General features: G+C 37.7%; 1 protein-coding gene across 4 annotated transcripts in view; it reads left to right on the top strand.

The window, feature by feature from the left end:
• DOK5 (docking protein 5) overlaps positions 1-19648 on the top strand; it is a 202024-nt gene that overhangs the window by 61364 nt on the left and 121012 nt on the right. For all 4 annotated transcript variants that reach the window (XM_087445101.1, XM_087445102.1, XM_087445103.1 and 1 more), the window contains exon 2: positions 6187-6294. In XM_087445101.1, coding sequence (XP_087301227.1) covers positions 6187-6294 — 108 coding nt within the window. The remainder of the gene's footprint in view (positions 1-6186; positions 6295-19648) is intronic.

Here is a 19648-nt window from a genome sequence, read left to right as displayed (position 1 = left end):
CATCCTGTGCTCCTACTGCAAAAAATGACCTTGCCTAAAATGTCAATAGTGCTGATATTGCAAAACCCTGATGCATAGGGGGTGAGATATTTCAACATGAAAATTATTCTGTCGTCAAATTCTCTAACAGTATATTTATCATTAGGATTACCTATTCTTTATGTCCAGTGAAACTATACTTTGCTCTTATGGTTGGGATAAGAGTTTCCTTTTTTAAACTAAAACAAATGTTTTAGTTAAAAAAAGTCAATTGAAAGAAAGATGTTAGCTAAAATATACTATAGATGGTAAGTAGATGTGTTATATAAAATATGAAGGAAATGGGTCGAATGGGTTAATTTTAAGAAAAAAAACTGCTCTAAACTATTAAGTGAATGGGATTATTCTCAAATTGTTACCCTGTTAACAATATCAGTGTTACTCCACCTCGTCTCCGCACGTTCCCATTGTTCAGTGACTCCTGCCGTTTCGTTTCCTCTACACAAGGCTGAGATATTGAAGATAAGCTTTTACTCCTTTGGTACTGGGTGGACAGTTGAAATTGGGAGTTGACTGAAGCTTAGCAGCTTTACGTGTCACCTTCAGTATGTCTCTCAAACTCAAGACAGCATGTCACACTGCTCTACTGCGAAGGCCACTGTGCGCCACTTGTTGGAAACCACACGCCTCAGAGGCCCTCCTCCTGGAGCATTTGTCGGAAAGCTCTTTGTTGGCAAGTCCCAAGTGGGGAAGCACTGTGCTGTCTGAAAGTCTTTATGAATATTTATGGCATTGGTTTGCAAATTACAAACAAAATCCCTGGGGAATGTGTTAAAGAGCGAATTTGTCTGGCCCCACCCCAAGAGGTTTTGATTCAGTAGACCTTGGCTAATCTCGAGGAATCTGCATAATTAACAATTATCTTGAGTGATGCTGGACCGACTCTGAGAATCACTGATGTGTGATGTATGACAATAAAGGAATGGCCTTGATTGCACAGATTGCACTCAACTTTTGCACTATTTTTGTGTCGTGTGTTTGCATGTGAGCAACATCCTGAACTGCCTTTTCATACACCAAATTTTCGTTTTTCTTATCTCCTGATGAACCAACATGTTTTAATCTAGTCTATGGTGACTTCCCAGCCAATAGTTAGAAGCAATGTTGCAAGTGATTTTATATGATACTATTTTTGCAGTTTTTTGATTAAAACACTGCACTTGTGCCCTTACTACTTAATAAAACAAAAAAAAACAATAAATGAGAAACAAAAATCCTTTAAACTTAATACAGATGGATCAAAGATGGAACTCATTAGGCATGCTGAAATGGAGGAATCTTTAGCTTGCCTTCAACAGCCTTTGGACATAAGCCAGGCAGTACTGATTCGATTGTGAAGAAAATAAAGAAGTTAAAAAAAAAAAAAATTAGCGATGCTATCATTCAAGATTGGGGCTGAAAAGCGAGGGGTAATTAGAAAATGTAAAATATCTTCCTCAGTGAAAATAATGTTTTCCCATAGTGGGTGTTTTTCTTGCATACCTTTGGTGAGCTCAATTTCTAACACATTTTGGGGGGCATGTACAGAAGAAAAGGATTGCCGATAATAGAATGGCAGTGAGAAACCCATTTTCCACGCCCTTTGTTTGAACAATCAGAGTGACAATCATTCCCACTGTAATTATAATCCTCCAGTGGTGGTCAGATTTTAAGCGAGCTAGTTATCTCATCTGTTATTCAGACATAAGTGAGATGTTTTAAGGACTTCTATTTGCCAAGCTTAGTACTGAAAATGTTGATTTTCATGCCTGAATCTCCATCCTGAAAAGGATTTTGTGTTTGAATTCTTACCACTGACTCTTGTAACTTGCTTCTTAAAGTTACTTAGTCTAGTGGTTTAATTAGACTACGGTCTGATAGCAAAAAAAGTAAGACTGGATAAAAATGTAGATAACTGTTAGATTAGGTTGTAATTTTAAGCTCTTAGTTAAATATCTCTACATTTTTCCATTTAAAAAATTTTAAACATTTTATTTTGAGATAATTGTAGATTCACACTCAGTTGTAAGAAATAATACACAAAGATCCTGTACTCTTTATCCAGTTTTTCTGGTCATAACATCTTTGAAACTCCAGTGCAGTGTCATAACCAAGAGACTGACATTAATACAGTCAAGATACAGAGCAATTTCATCACCACAAGGATCCCTTATGTTACCCTTTTATAGACACACCCACTTCCCTTCTGCTCCCCCCTTACACATCCCCAACCCCTGATAACCACTAATCTGTTTTCCATTTCTATAATTTTGTCATTTCAAGAATGTGATAAATGCAGTCATACAGTATATAACCTTTTGGGTTTGACTTGTTTTCTCTACTCAGCATAATCCTCTGAAGACTCCTTCAAATTGTTGCAATATTAATAGTTCATTTGTTTTTATAGCCAAGTAGTATTCCATGGTATGGATGTACCAAGTTTGTTTGACCATTCACCCATTGAAGAATATATGGGCTGGTTCCAGTTTGCACTGATACAAATCAAGCTGCTATGAACATTCATGTTCAGATTTGTGTGTGGCGGGGGTAGTTTGCATTCCTCTGGGATAGGTTCCTAAGGGTGCAACTGCTGGTCATATGTTGCTTGTTTAGTTTTTCAAGAAACTGCCAAACTGTGTTTCAGAGTGGCTGTACCATTTTACATTCCAACCAGCAATGTGTAAGTGATCTAATTTTCCTGCATCCTTGTCAGCATCTGGCAGTGTTATTATTTTTTCATTTTAGACAATCTGATGGGTGTGTAATGATATTTCATTGTGGTTTTAATTTACATTTCCCTGACGCCTGATGATATTGCATATTTTTTCACGTGTTTCTTACACATCTGTGTACCTTCTTTGGTGAAATGTCTGTTCGTGTCTTTTGTCCATTTTGTAATTGGATTGTTTGGTTCTTTACTGTTGAGATTTGAGAGTTTTTATATATTCTGGATACTAGTCCTTTGTCAAATATGTGGTTTGCAAATATTTTCTCCCAGTCTGTAGCTTGTCTTTTCATCCTCTTAACGGAGTTTTTCACATACCAAAAGTTTTAAGTTTTGAGAGGTACCATTTGGCGATTTCTTCTTTTATGGATTATGCTTTTGATGTGAAGTCTAAAAGCTCTCGCTCCAGACCGTGATCCCAAACATTTTCTCCTTTTTTTTTTTGCTAAAGTTTTACAGTTACGTCCATTTGGAGTTAATTTTTGTATACGATGATTGTTTTAGGTTAAGATGTTTATTTGTTTTTTCCATGTGGATATTAAATTATTCCAACACTATTTGTTTAAAAGGCTACCCTTCCTCCCCTGAATCATTTTTCCACTTTTCTCTCCATGTTTTTATATCCCTGGATAAGTTCAATGACTGTGCAAGATGAAAGCCAGTAGAACTGATTTTAATTATTCTACTTTATTGATAGCTCTGGATCTTTAAGAAATAACAGAATTCTCTTTCATTTAATTTAGACAAGACAAAACTAACAAACAAAACCAGAAACCTATTCCCCTGACTGAAAAAAAACACTATTAACGTTTTGGTGTTTTTTCTTTTGTCTTCTTCCGTGCATTTTTAATATAGTGGAGATCATGACATAAAGTTTTTATATTTTGCTTTTTTCCCTCACATAAAATTTTATGAAAACTTTCCCATGTCATTACAAATTCCTTCTGAAACTTGTTTCAAATGAACTACCTATGTTATCCTATATATAGATAAGATATATGTTATTGATGGAGTATAATTTAATATATATTATGAATTATGAGTATACTTATATTACTATATTTTTTAATAAAATGACTACTTATAGATGTACACCATCTGTACTATAGATGTGTACTATATATCATATTGTGTATTATGTATTTACTATATTTATATGTACCTATTTACTATATATAACTAATTTACTTTGTCATTCCTGATTGTTGAAGATTTAGTAGTTTCCAATTTTTCATTATAATAATAATACTGTAAAATTATAGTGTACATTCAGTGGGATCAGACACATATCTTACGTTCTGTATTCAGAGCTAAACTTCAGAGTAGAATGGGTTTCATTTTCTTTTTACCACCCAAACAAAACAATTAATGAAGGCCCAATTTGCTGAGTTGGAAGAGAAAGATGGATTATATTCAGCCTTGCAGACAAGTGGTAGCAAACCTGAACTCCTTCTTCATCTGCCAGTTACTAATAAAGTTACTGGAGGCTTTTAAAATTGAGTATGGTTTGAATGACCACATGTTTTATGTGGACTTTGTTTTGTTTCTTCTTACTAGCTTAGGGATTTTTAAACTTTATAGTGCATAAAATTTATTTATGGGTTGAATATACAACCCATATATATGGTACTTCAAGGGTGATTTAGGGATCAAGGAGATAATCATGATTGAATAGTACCCACCTGTCTGCACTTGAATATAGAATTCCTCTTTCATTGTTGGCTGCATTTTGGGCTTTTTCTTAGGATGGATTCCTATTCTTTTTTTTTTTTTTTTTTTTTGCAGGGGAAGATTTGCCCTAAGCTAACATATGTTGCCAATCTTCCTCCTTTTTTTCCCCTTCCTTTCCCCCCCAAAAAGCCCCAGTACATAGTTGTGTATGGTTGTAAGTCCTTCTAGTTTTTCTGTGTGAGCCGCCACCACAGCATGGCTACTGACAGATGAGTGGTGTGGTTCCATGCCCAGGAACTGAGCCTGGGCTGCTAAAGTGGAGTGCGGTGAACTTGAACCACTAGGCCATCAGGGCTGGCTCTCAGATTCCTATTCTTTTAAGGTTCTTCATATTTGTTGTCAAATCACCTTTAGAGGTCACCAGCAGAGTATGAGAGTGCCACTCAGATCTTTGCCATTAGTGAATATTATCATTAATTTAATCCCTTATTAATTTTGAGGTTAAAAAATCTCATTTGATTTTGCTTTTGGAGAACATGTTTTTCATATGCTCATTAGCTCTTTGTATTTTTCTCTCTTTGGCATTATTAGTATATTAGTGTCTAATTTAGTTTATATTAGTTATTTCAATTAGGGTAGCTTTGCTTGCTAGGATCAAAACCCCATTCCAGCTAGCTCAATTAAAAGTTGTAGTGATGTTGATGGTGGTGGGTTCTTAGGGATACAGATGATTTCCAAGAAAACCAGAGGAAGGGCTAGATCATAAAGTCAGCAACTGAAAGATGACAAAGAACTAAAATGTCTCTTCTTACTAGAGTAGAAGTTATCTAGTTTTCTATACTGGTTTCCACTGCTTATTATGAACGCGATTTCAACATGGCCACCGACCTCAGTTTATAACCTATCAGCCTTGACTTCTCAACTCCCTGCACCTCAGTCTGGCAATAATCTTTGAGTCTCTGGGTTGAATTTTCTAAGTGAGAAGCTGGTTGGTCAGCCATTTATTAGCTAGTCTAGTGTCTGGCCCAACTCTTGACCATTAGCTGTGAGGAATGTCATATGACACATGGGGCTGTCTTTCTAAGACTGCCAGTGAAGTCTTTAGCATATATTGTGCCCGTGATTTCCATATTTATTTATTTTTAAATTAATTTGGCTTTTTTTTGTACTTTTTTTTTTTTTTTTTTTTTTGTGAGGAAGATGGGCCCTGATGTAACATCTGCCAATCCTCCTCTTTTTGCTGAGGAAGACTGGCCCTGGGCTAACATCATGCCCATCTTCCTCCACTTTATGTGGGACGCCGCCACAGCATGGCTGTGTGTCAGTGCACGCCCAGGATCCGAACTGTCGAACCCAGGGCCACTGCAGCGCGCACTTAACCGCTTGCGTCACCGGGCAGATCCCTCCATATTTAATTACATTTGACATTAGAGCGTGTGCCGCGAATGCCAATATTGTTTGTACTGATTTGGGATTTTTATCTCTGGGACTTTTTCTGAAATATTCCTGCTGATATTGTTATCAAAACCTGAAGAAATTTGCCTTCAAATCCTTATTTTCTTTTGATTACAGTAATTGTCTGAACAACGTAATACACCCATTGTGGAAAGAATTTTGGTTTTTAAAATTTTATTTTCCCAAAGCAACATTACATTTATGGCTTATGAATATTTTACAGGTGAAAACATCAAAAAGAAAACATTTAAATGCAAATGTTAGTAATAATCTGAGTCAGTAGTGATGCTGAGCTCCGACTTTGTATTTCCTTCCAGATTTATCAACGATGCTGGTTAGTATTCAAGAAGGCTTCAAGCAAAGGTCCAAAAAGACTGGAGAAATTTTCCGATGAGCGTGCTGCGTATTTTAGGTGTTATCATAAGGTAAGACTCGATTATTGTAGCTTTCCAGAAATCTATTCACAAGTAGGTAGCTTGAGATCATGAGTCTGAAACCTTGTCTAGATTATTTAACAAAGCCACAAATAATACTTTTTTCTAAGGACAAAACATCTCTAAAATAATATCTACTTGCTAATTGCTTAAAATTATTGACTAACATAAAGTCACTCTTCTTGTTTCCTATTATTTGTTATTGTTATTGTTTTGTAAATTTTCAATTTGCATACTAGACCCTCCTCCAAACATTGAAGCCCCCGATGGTAAGGGTTGGATCTCACTGTGTCTAGCACGCAGAGCCTGATACAGAGGAGATTCACATCCAGCGCTTGGAATGTGGGTGAGGAGGGAGGTGAAGAAGCTGGGAAACTGGTGATTGGTGGAGGAGAAGGAAGCTCCACCCATTAGTTTATTTCTTTAAGTTTGGTGATTAAATTTAATTTAGACTTGCAGTTTTCTTAGTGGTAGTGAGACTGCCTCACTAAAAATAGTAATTGTGTGTTGAAATACACATTATATTGATATACATATCATTCAGGAGTAGAATATTAAGGTAAGTTCAAGGTATACTTACCATTTGGATTCACAAATTAGGCGCGTCTTTCCCTTTACATGGCCTGTGTTTTTCATGGTCCTTGTTAATGGGCAGCCTATGTATTTTCTCTTTTCATGAAAGTGTGTAAAAGACATGGTTAACACATCCTTTTGCCCAAGGCTCTAGTTATTCCCAAATTGAGAATATCTTCAGCTCAATACCCTCAGCCAAAGCCTTATAATGGCCTGCATGATCACGTGATTCGAGTCCCTGTCACCTCTTACTTCATCTCTTGCCAGATCCCGTCTTACTCTGCTAGAGCACCCTGGGCTCCTTGCTTTCCCTAGAACATGTCACATTCTCACCTTAAAACTTGTTTTTCCCTTTTTTTGGAATGTTCTTCCCCCAGATAGCCACATAGCTCATTTCCTTACTTTGTTCAGGTCATTGCTCAAATTTCTGCTCTAATTGAGGCCATTCCGTGACCCCATTATTTAAAATGGAATCCTTTGACACACCCCCTCCCACATCTCCTTTTATTTTTCTCTTTAGCACCTATTACTATGTAAATATTTATTTCATTATTTCTTATTATGTTCCTCCCATGACCACCATAAAATAGGGTCCACGAGGGCAGAGATTTTTGTTGGGGGGAGGCATGGTTCACTATTAGTTATCAGTGCCTAACACATAGTAGACACTTTTGAAACTATTGATTGAAAAGCAATGGATATTATCAATAGAGGAAATGAAATACATATAGATGTCTTTGTGTCACACTTTTATTTAGCTTACCAGAAGAAACCTGTAGTGGAGACATCTGAAACTAGGAAAAGGAATGTTGATTCGGATGGTATGGGGTGGGTGGTGATGAGAGCAGAGAAAGCCAGGATTGGAAGGTTTTGGGGGGACAGACTCAAACGTAAAACCAAAGTGGATTGAAATGTTCCCTCCTTGAATGTGATACAAGTAAGGGGAGATTGAAGACAAACTTGCCCGATTTCAGGCTTCTACCTGCTGGTTTTGGAATTTAATATGTAAATCTTTAGGGAGCATGGTAAGCCACATTCTCTTTCATCTATAATAATCATTAACCAAAGTTCAAAGCATTAGAACGGAAGAATTATCTACAGTAAGCCTCCAAGCCCTTGATGAGTTCCTGTAGCCGATTCATCCTCCTTACTCTTTTAGATCTGATACATTTAGTATTAATCTCTTGGGGGCGGATAAAAAGCCAGAGTAACTCTGAGATATGCATTTTTTATCTAAATGCTGTGTAATTTATGAATCTTGATAATAAAATACTGGGGTTATAAGTAGCGCACCGTGACCAGATTGCAGAGTTTGTTTGAATATAAATAAAGCAATTTCCAAAAGAAATGAAGAAGTGTACATTATGTTATTCGATCAATACAGAGATGGTGTGGCATATATAGATATATCCCTTGTGTGGGAAATCTGTAGCATTCATGAGAGCACAGTGCTTCTTTCATTTCATTTTTAAAGATATTATTAAGAAAAAAATGCCTGATTTTACATATCTGATTGTTATTAGAAATTTTAAAATAAGAAATTGACTGTAAGATTTTAAAACTTGGTGCCTTCCTCCCTGAAAATGTAGCTCAAGGTGCTTTCATACAAAAATTGGAAAATAAATATACGAATAATGCACATACAGAACAATTCATTTTTCATTTCTTTACCTCTTCCGTGAAGCACCCCTCAAGCACCCACAGCTGTGAGATGGCTGTGAATTTGATGAACTATAATTGCAACAATATTAAGACTCGAGTGACTTTAAATATAGTTCCTAACCTTCTTGTTAAAGGCAAGTTCACTGTTTTCGTTCAGGAAAAAAAAAGTTGCTCACACTCACCAGAATGCGTTAAGAGTTTCAATACATAGTTTTACTTCTTTGAGATGATCACGACTGGGAGGAAATGTAAGTGGGAGGAAGATCATCTATTGCTTTTGAGACCAAGGCAGATAGTGTGGCAAGAAGTATGCTGAACCCAGATTTGGGAAACCTGCTTTCTAATCCTGGCTTTGCCGCTATCTGTGTCTGGTAAGTCGCTTAACCTCTGTGTAAGGGTGACCTCTGTTAAAAGATAAACTGAGGCATATTAAAAACTTTAAGAATTTATTTGAGCAAAAATCGCTTTGCATTGGGCAGCGCCAAACCGAAAGTGGTTAGGAACGCTCCACCGACAGGAGCTGGGGAGAGACTTTATATTATAGAGGAAAGTAAGGAGATTATTGATTGGTTATAACTTAAAGCCCTTGTTGGCTATTGATGATTGGCTGTCCCTACTGTTTTGATTTCGTAAACTCCAGGCATTTACTGGCTTAGATTTTGGTGTGCTTACATAGGCCACCATGGCATTAGAGCCACCTCAGTCTACTGGCCTTCTGGTTTAATTTAACACCTCAAAGGCAAGTCAGTCTTACCTTCTCCATCATTACACATTGCTGAGCCTGCAGGATTTGGTTCACCTTGGGCCAGAAGGATGATTCCAACCAATTCTCTAATACTACAGCATTTCCCAAAATGTGTGCTAGAGAGTGTGGCCAAGGAGACTTCTGGGAGGACCAGGGGTCTGTGGTCAAAGAAGTTTGGGACCTGCAACATTTCTATCCCATTCTTGAGACTCCTAATTCACTGTAACTTATCACAGGTTCTGAGAAATCCTGCGGTTGGGAAACCTGAGTAGCTTTGAGTCAGCGTTTCCAAAACTGATTGGGCCATGGAGTTACCTTTTTTTAAAAAAAATATATGTCCCATGAAACAAGTAAATTTTATTCTAAGGAACACAGTTTTGATATCCTGCTTTTGTGTGTTACCTTGTTTATTAAATGTCCACTTGGCCCATTGTTATTTCAACAGGTAACAACTAAGGATAATTGTTCCTACTTCACCAAAATCATAAGATTAACTTGTCTATCAAATGAATACATGTTTGTGAATGTATTTGAAAAATGGAAGACCCTCCAACTGTGAAGAATAAAATCCATTATTATTGTTGTCATTCTGCCAAATCCCTTTAGGCTTATTTGTTCTGTCCTTCCATCCTACCTTAGAGACTGCATCACTTTTATACCTCCCAAGCCCAATGTCAGACCTTGTTCTCGGTTTCTGCAAACATAAGATTCCAGGTTCCTCACAGTGAGCTAATGTCCTAAAATTATTTCTCTGGAATTTCTGCCAATTTATCTTTTTTGCACGTGTGTGTGTATATCATAACTTTTTCCAGTGACTCATTCTTTTTTATGTAGCTTCTCCCTCTTCTAAAACGTTTCCTCTTCTGATGTGGCTGTCTACAATACATCATTTCAAAATTTTAAAATATGTCATAGCCTCTTTTTTCAATACTTTTACTACTTTAGAGTCATCCCCTCCTTGTGCAGGAAACTACCCACCAGGCCCTGTTCTGGAAGTTGCCTTCACTTATGCCAATGAGGACATGACTCTTTATATCTCCATAAATTAAATTATAGCTTATTATTCAGATGCTTTTCCAAAATGGTAAATGTTCCCATACTCACATTTCTAAGGCACAGGTAGAGTGGATAGATGGAGTTAACTGTAGTACTGGAACCACATGTTTCTGATTTAAGTACTTTTACTAATCAAGGCAGTACAGGTATGCACCGGTGTGCCAAAGACTCCTAAAACATGTTCAAAATTGAATTAACTATCTTTCCTACCCAGACTCGGTTCCTTTCTGGGGTTCCCTGTCCCAGTATATGGCACCAATACCCATTCTGTTATTCACGGCAGAGGCCAAGGAGTCATCCTTGATTCATGCTCTTCCTTGTCCCCTCCCCTATCCAGTCTATCATCAGGTTTGCACGGGCTCTTCCCCCTGCATGGATACCCTTCCTTTCCTGGTCCGTGTGGCAGACATTATCCATCCCTCAGAATCTCTGCTGTGTCTCACCTCCCTGTGACTCTTCTTGACCCACTCGAGTTAGTCCGTCTGCCGGGCCCCTTCTTCATGGCCGCCCTGGTCACACTGAAAGCAGTGATCTGTTTTCATGTTGCTGGCAGATTCTTTGTCTGGCTGGTGCTGACCCGTTAGTCATACCCCTTCTTCTTTGGTGATGGACAGCTGGTTTTTGGTTTAGCACAGGGCTACCCAAAGTACAGACCCCTGTGCTGTGAGGTGAGGCCATGTGAGTAATCCTGGCCTAGGGAGTGCACGCAGAGAAGGTGCCATGTCCTTCATCTCTTTCTCTTCGCTGCTGATTAGAAAATGGACATAGCCATCTTGGCCCACCATACGGAGCAGTTGAGGATGGCCCAGCAGTAGGACATGTCCCGTAAGAGAAGTCTAGAGGAAGAGTCCAAAGCTCATCTGCGCTCCTGACACCATAGGTCTTAGTCCGCTCAGGCTGCTGTAAGAAAATACCACAGACCGGGTGGCTCATAAACAACAGACATTTATTTCTCACAGTTCTGGAGGTTGTAAGTCCAAGATCAGGGTGCCAGCACGGTCAGGTTCTGGTGAAGGCCCTCTTCGGGGTGGCGGATTGCCAACTTCTCGACGTGTCCTCATATGGTGGAAGGGGCTAGGGAGCTCTCTTTTGTAGGAACAATAATCCCCTTCATGAGGGCTCCACCCTCATGACATAATCACCTCTGAAAGGCCCCACTTCCTAATACCATCATATTGGGCATGATATAGATTTTGGAGGAACACAGATATTCAGTCTATAACACCATAGGGCACCAGGCCAGCCCTAGACTATCTATCTCTGTATTTCTTTTATGTGAGAGGAATAAACTTCTATCTTGTTTGTTAAGCTTTTATGATTCTGGGTTTTCTATTGTGTGCAGCAGAGTTTAACCCTAACTAATGGAGATATAATAAATCTTACTCACCATTCAGTACACCCTCTGTGGGGAATTCTGTTACTCGCAACCAGGAGTATCGGTATGACGACTTGCTGTTGGATTGTGAGTTCCTTGAAGACGGGAACTGTACTTTATTCAGCTTTGTGTCTTAAGGGCCCAGCATAGTGTCTGGCACGAAATAGCTGCTTTGGATCCCAAGGATGCTTAGGGCGCCCAGGAAATGATTTGCGGCCCAGTAATACAAGTCCTGCATAGTGGAAATGTTAGGACACCCTTTGGTATATTGAGAATAAAAAGGGCTGTGTGAATCATACGCCAAATTCTTTGCCATCTGAACTTCCTGCATGGTTTTGTCTTATGGAAAAGACTGTCTAATGAGGAAGACAGTTGTACAGATATTTAAATTTAAAAAAATCTATATAAAACATACACAAGGTTAAAAAAAATCAAATTATATTGAAGGGCTTATAATGAAAATTGGCTTTTGCTTACTTCACCTCTGTCCTCCTGTTGTGGGCTGAATTGTGTCTCCCAAAAAGAACTGTTCAAGTCCTAACCGTTGGTACCTGTGAATTTCCTTATTTGGAAATAGGGTCTTTGCAGAGATAATCCAATTAAGATGAAGTTACTGGAGTTGGGTTGGCCCAATTCAATGGCTGGTGTCCTGATTAGAAGAGACACAGACACACAGGGAGAAGGTCATGAGAAGAAGGAGGCAGAGATTGGAGTGATGTATCTACAAGCCAAGGGATGCCAAAGATTGTGGGCAACCACCAGAAGTTGGGAGAAAAGCCTGGAACAGATTCTCCCTCAGAAGCTTTGGTAGGAACCAACCTTGCTAACACCTTAGTTTTGGACTTCTGGCCTCCAGAGAGAAGACATTTCTGTTGTGTCTTGAACAAGGTTTATGGTGCCTTGTTACAGCAGCCCCAGGCCTGGGAAGCTAATACACCTCCCCAGGCCTAAACAGCAGCTTCGTTTCTTGTTTTCATTTTCCTGGTAGTTGTTTCTGTAACTCTAAACTATATATTTATACCTCTCTTTCTTATTTTATCAGCTTCAAACGTTATCAACAGATTCCCCAACTTTAGGAAGTTAATGATTTGGCTTATTTATTACAATTCTTCACCAACTCTTCTTTCCTTTTCCTTATGAATACTGATGATGACATTATTTTAAAGAACTGTTCTGCTGATTATATGTGTGCCATTCAACACCATACTTAAACCCCTGTGCTTTTTCCATCAATGTTATAAAGTATTTCTTGACGTGCAACCTCATACGATGAAAGTGGTGTTCCCTGTACCCTGTACTTCTCTCTTCTCTAACTTGTCAGCTCCTTCTTTCACATTATCCAACTCCAGGTTACTGTCGTCTTATAGAAATGTGAGCCTACAGTTGTCACATATTCCACTGTTTCAAGAGAAACTGGAAAATATAAATTTTTTTAGTGAACACTAGTATTTAAGTGTATTTTTGTGTGTGTGTGTGTGAGGAAGATCAGCCCTGAGCTAACATCCATGCCAATCCTCCTCTTTTTGCTGAGGAAGACTGGCCCTGGGCTAACATCCATGCCCATCTTCCTCCACTTTATATGGGACGCCACTACAGCATGGCTTGACAAGCGGTGCATCGGTGCATGCCTGGGATCCAAACCCGGGCTGCCAGCAGCGGAGTGCGGGTGCTTAACTGCTGCACCATGGGGCCGGCCCCTAAGTGTATTTTTTTAATACAACATAAGCCAAATCAAACATTTCTCTGTGTTGAATTGAACTGCAAGCTCCCTCCCCCATTTCTTTAAATCTCTGAGTTGCTGCTTGAACAAATAGTAGAAAGAGAAAGTGATAATCTTGCCAGGAGTCCACATGAGACGCTATAGTTAGTAGGTCTGCTGTTTTAATAGGTATAAATTACAAACGAAACTGTCATAATATTTTGTGATGAACCTAGCCTCTTATTTTCTTTCAGTTATTTGTATCAGTTTAGGTATATACACGCATTATGATAAAAAACATCAGACACTTCAGCTGTAATAAGATTTTCATCAGAACCACACATATTCTTCATGAAATATTATTTTAGTCAAAAATACCATTAAAACCGTCAAAGATAAATTTGTTCTCTACGCCTCCTCTTCAAGAGCGCTTTAATTGTGATTGGAAAGCTGAATGTTGTTATATGCCAGAATGACAGGTTTCAAGGAAGATGCAAAGAACCAAGTCAGAGAGAAAGACTAAGTATATCGTGGAATATGGCCAAGATTCAAGATTGAAGGTGGGTCAGTCCATGTTGTAACATCTACCACGGCGTGAGTCACGGACACTGGGTCATGTATCACCTGTGAGTTGCAAGTACAAGATGGTTTCAAACCTTGGCCTTTGAAGGAATTTTTTTTTGAGGCTTCCAGTCACCCTTAGAATAATATCAAGACTCGTTGCTGTTGCCACAGACTACAAAGCCGTGTGTGATTCTGCTCCAGCACACACCTCAGACTGTCCTCTGCCACTTGGCACCTTGCTACATCTGCCTCCTTTCACTCTTGATCCACCTCAGGACCTTTGCACTTGCTGTTCCTTTGGTCTGCAAAGCTTGTCTCCATGGTTTCTTCTCTTCCTTTAGATATTATCTCAATGTCATTGCCTCTAAAAGGCTATATTTGAACACTCCATGCAACTCTGAATCACATTTCTTTAGTATATACATTGCATTTATCACTACTGAAATTATGTCCCTCATGTAATTTTACACTTGATTACTGCTAGTTGACAGTAAGCTCCAGGAAGCCAGGGATCCTGTATTGTGTGTTCAGCTCTGTGCTCTCAGCATCTTTATCCATATAGGGAATATAATAAGCATTCATTAAATGGTGGTTGAATTTGAGATGGAAGGAGACTGGTACACCATCAGTTTTGGGTCAGAAAGGCCATTCACTACATTTAACTTCTCTGTGCCTTAAATTCCTAATCTAGAAAGTGAGAATAAGGATAGCAGGACTGGCCTCATAAAGTGGATGTGAACATTTAAAAAAATAATGCAAGACAAGCACTTTACACTTTTCTTGACCCATTATAAGCACTTAGTGATAAATTATTAATAAAATTTCTTTAAAATACTGTGCTTTTGGACAATACCATTTATGCTAGTGGTTTTCCTTTGGTCATCTTAAAAGTTAGTATTTATTGAGGGGTTACTTAGTCCCAGTAGACACTGAGGAAAGTGCTTCAGATCTATTAACAATTCAATCCCATAACACTCCTATGAGATGGGGACTGTTAATATCCCCATTTCACAGATGAGGAAACTCAGGATGAGTGAAGTTGAGGAACATGCCCAAGATTATACAGTTGGGAAGTGGCAGTTAGAGTTTGAGCCCAACATTCTGGCTCCACAGCCCACATTCTTAATAACCATGGTACACTGCCTCCCTGGCACAGAATCTTTACTTCGTATGATACTTTAAACAGACGGCCCTATATTTAAATAGATAAAAGAGAGAGCTGTTCTCACAGAAGCAGGAACGGAGGATGGGGAAGGGGAAGAGAGATCCAGACGTTCACTCTTACCCCACTCTTTCCCGCATTCCCAGGGGCTCGTAGAACTATTCCAGGGGACACATTTGAAAACCATTTGTTTAAAGTTTTTTAAATACACTCTATTTTAAGATGATTCTATATTCATATGCAGTTGTAAGAAATAACGGAGAGAGAACGTGTATCCTTTATTCAGTTTCCCTCAATGGTAACATCTTATAAATCTAAAGTGCATACAATATCTCAACCAGGAAATTGACATTGATACAATCCACTAAATTTATTCAGATATCCCCAGTTTTACTTGTACGTGTGTGTGTATGTGTGTGTGTGTGTTTAGTTCTATACAGTTTCATCACCTGTAGGTTTTTGTATCCACCACTATAGTCAAGATACAGAGCAATTCCATCTGCCAAAGGATCTGTTGTGTTACCATTTTATAACCACATCCCCCCAGTCCTCTACCCCAGCAGGCACCAGCGCTAATGTGTTTTCTATAATTTTTTATTTTCAAGAATCGTGCAGTATGAAACCTTTTGGGATTGGCTTTCTTCACTCGACATAATTCCCTTGAGATTCATCCAGGTTGTTGTGTGTGTCAATAGTCCATTCCTTTTTATTGGTAAGCATATTCCATAGTATGGATTGCTGCAGTTTGTTTACATCCACCCATTGAAGAACATCTGGGTTGTTTTTAGTTTTTGCTTGTGACAAATAAAGCTGCTATGAACATTCATGTACATGTTGTTGTGTGAATGTAAGTTTTTATTTCTCTGGGGTAAATTTCCAAGAGTGAAATTGTTGGGTCATATGGTAGCTGCATGTTTAGTTTTATAAGAAACCAAGCTGTGTCACAGAGTAGCTGTGCCGTTTTACATTCTCACCAACAATAATGAGTGACCCAGTTTCTCTGCATCTTTACCAGCATTTGGTGTTGGCACTATTTTTATTTTTGTCATTTTGATAGTGATATCACATTGTGGTTTTAATTTGCATTCCCTAATGGCTGATGATGTTAAACATATTTTCATGCACTTATTTGCCACCTGTATATCTTTTTCTATGCAATATCTCTTTGTGTATTATACCCATTTTTAATTGGATTTTTTTTTTTTTTTTTTTACTATTGAGTTTTGGGAGTTGTTTATATATTCTAGATAGTAGTCCTTTGCGAGATATGTGGTTGCAAATATTTTCTCCCATTCTGTAGCTTATCTTTTCATCTTTTAGCAGAGTATTTTGCAGAACAAAAGTTTTAATTTTGTTGAGGTCCAGTGTTTGAATTTTTACTTTTGTGGATCATGCTTTTGGTGTCAAGTCTCAGAATTCTTTGCCTAGCCTTGGATCTTGACCATTTTCTCCCTGTTTTTTAATTCTAAAAGTTCTGTAGTTTTAAGTTATACATTTAAGCCCATGATTCATTTTGAGTTTAATTTTTGTATAGGATGTGACATGTAGGTTGAGTTTCATTCTTTTTACCTATGGATGTCCAATTATTCCAATACTATTTGTTGGAAAAAAAGTTATTCTTTTCCCATTGAATTGCTTTTGCACCTTTGTCAAAAATCATTTGGGTATATCAGCCTGAGTCTATTCCTGGGTTCTTTGTTCTTTTCCATTGAGCTATGTATCTATCACTCCGCTAATATCATACTTTCTTGATTACTGTAGATATATACTAATCCTTAATATTGGGTAGAATGATTCCTTCCACTTTATTCTCTTTTTCAAGGTTGTTTTAGCTGTTCTAGTGGTTCTGCCTTTCCACAAAATTTTAAATGAAGCTTGTCTATGCATATAGAAAACCCATGTTAGGATTTTGAAAATAATTATATTAAACCTATAGATCAAATTGTGGGAGAACTGACATCTTTTCTATGTCAAGTCTTTCAATTCATGAACGTGGTATGTCATCCATTTATTTGAATCTTCTTTAACGTCTTTCATCAGCATTTTGTAATGTTCAGTCTGCGTATCCTGTACGTGCTTTGTTAAGTTTACCTGATTATTTCATTTAATTTGGATTAAATTTAAAGCCTTTTGAGTTAAAACTTAACTTCTGTAAAATAGTCACTTTTTGACCTATAATCTGATAAAACAATAATCCAGTTTAAATGATTTTTTTCCTACCCCATGATTATGTGACTAATCATTTGAAATGCTTAGTTTTCCTTGGATTTTGGAAGGAACCTCAGGTTTTTGAGGGTTTATGAAAACTTAATCTGTTTAGTCTGTTGCTGGTCTATTAGTTTGTCTGACTTAGTTTATATTCTTAGGAAACACACATATACACCTAGCAAAATAAGAGGAACAAGATAAAAACAAACTTAGCTGCAAAGTTCATTGATTGTAAATGCTTTCCCCCCCCCATTCCTATGTATTTCTTACATGAATTTCTTAAAAGCATATATCTCTAGGGCTTGATTTATGTGATTTCATATTTGTGTATATGTGGAAACACTTGACTATAATCTTAATTACACACAGAAGGTCTCTGTAAATGATGTCAAAGGAAAAAGAGTAGATTTTCTCGAGTTGGTGAAAAATTAGTCAAATGGTGTTTGAGTGTGGGAGAAATTATAGGATATTGTTGGCCAAGTGAGTTACTGCTCAAGGAGTTGTGTTGACAAAGGATGGAGATCTGCTTACCTCATTTAAAAATATCTTTCAGATTTCTTCCTTTTTTTTCTCTTCACTTTTCTTATTGTGTTTGAATCATAACCATCATACATTTTCCTTGTAACAAAGCTAAGCAATTCTGAAATGTATGGAGTCAAATGAAAGAAAATAATCCTTTCTTGGACCCTAGTCCCTATTCTCAGAAAAACATGCTGATAGATTAATGTGTACTTTTCAGAGTCGTTTCTCTATATATACACAAATAGAAACATATTCTCACATATGTATAGATCGCATTTTTAAAGCAAATGGAGTAGTTCAGTACATACTATACGTATTGTGTTTAAGGAGACCATAAATACAGATTCCCGCAAGACACTTGGATGACGACATAGTCCTCGCATAGCTTTTAGTAGCAATTCCTTTCACATTCAAAATATTCTGGTTTATGAGATAAAATAAATGGTCACATTAATTATACCTTTCCCTCACATTTTGACTTAATTCTAAGTCAACAATTAGTGGCTACACCTCATTAATCTAACAGCTCTAGAGTACTCTTTAATATCGATACACCGTAGTCTACTTAAAAAAGACCCAAATTGATGGACAAAAAACATTCTAGTTTTTTACTAATACAAATTCTATTATGGTGAAAAACTTGTGCATCTGTCTTATGTGCTCATGCTAATCTTTTTGGAAGAAAAACTCTTAGGAGTAAAATTGTCAGGTAATATCCTGTATCTTTAACATTTTTGTTGCGATTGCCGAATTGTGTCCAGATGGGTTATACAAAACCACACACTCGCCGACAGCTTAGGCTAGTGTCCTTCACTGCACATGCCATTCTCTCTATAAAGTTCAGATGCCAACTTTTCAGTGTAAGCACCTTTTTTTGTGTGTCTGGCTTTTTTATTTTTAAGGATGAGACGATGAGCAGATTATTTGAGTTATTTCACATGAACAAATAAAGATCCACTCTTCAAGGAGACAGTCCAAATTTATAACTCAGACAGGCACGAGTCCAATTTATTTTAAGTGACCAAGGGCATGTAGATATTTTTGGAAAGAAAGAAACCATCTATATGGGGGTTGGGATATAACTGTCTAGACTGGTTCTTTCTTAAGTCTTTTATAAAATGTTTGCTTAAACTGCTGTGTGCAAGGTCCTGAGGAGAGACTTGTGGATAGAAATATTTTGTGCTGACAGCTTTTGATTAGAATTGAGCATGTCTCTCCTTATTTGCCTGTCCCTGCTCACTGGCACTGTGTCCTAAAACCATTGGTGCTTATTTTAGGAAAGACGATATGAAAAAGTTGAAACGTTTATAAGAGGTCTTTTGGAAATTTTTAACAGAAATGTTTATAGAGTATTTTAGAGTACTCTGAAAATTTCAACAGATAATAACAATAATAATGCAATTGGTTATTTTATTAATACTTCAGAAAACATTATGGACCCAGAAATGGATTGCTTTCATATTACTTTTATTTTCAAAAACAACCTATGAAAGTTAAAGGGGTTGGGCCGGCCGCGTGGCTTAGCGGTTAAGTGCGCGTGCTCCGCTGCTGGCGGCCCTGGTTCGGATCCCAGGCGCGCACCAACGCACTGCTTCTCTGGGCATGCTGAGGCCGCGTCCCACATACAGCAACTAGAAGGATGTGCAGCTATGACATACAACTATCTACTGGGGCTTTGGGGGAAAAAACAAATAAATAAAATTAAAAAAAAAAAAAAAGAAAGTTAAAGGGGCTTATATGTCTTCATTTCCAGTAGGATAATGGCTTTAATTTTTCTTT

This window comes from Ceratotherium simum, chromosome 21 (genome assembly GCF_057802395.1).
Source record: "Ceratotherium simum simum isolate JZ-2026a chromosome 21, ASM5780239v1, whole genome shotgun sequence".
Classification (NCBI taxonomy): Eukaryota; Metazoa; Chordata; class Mammalia; order Perissodactyla; family Rhinocerotidae; genus Ceratotherium; species Ceratotherium simum.
The sequence above is the reverse complement of the archived record's forward strand: the minus strand, read 5'-3'. Positions and strand labels throughout refer to the sequence as shown.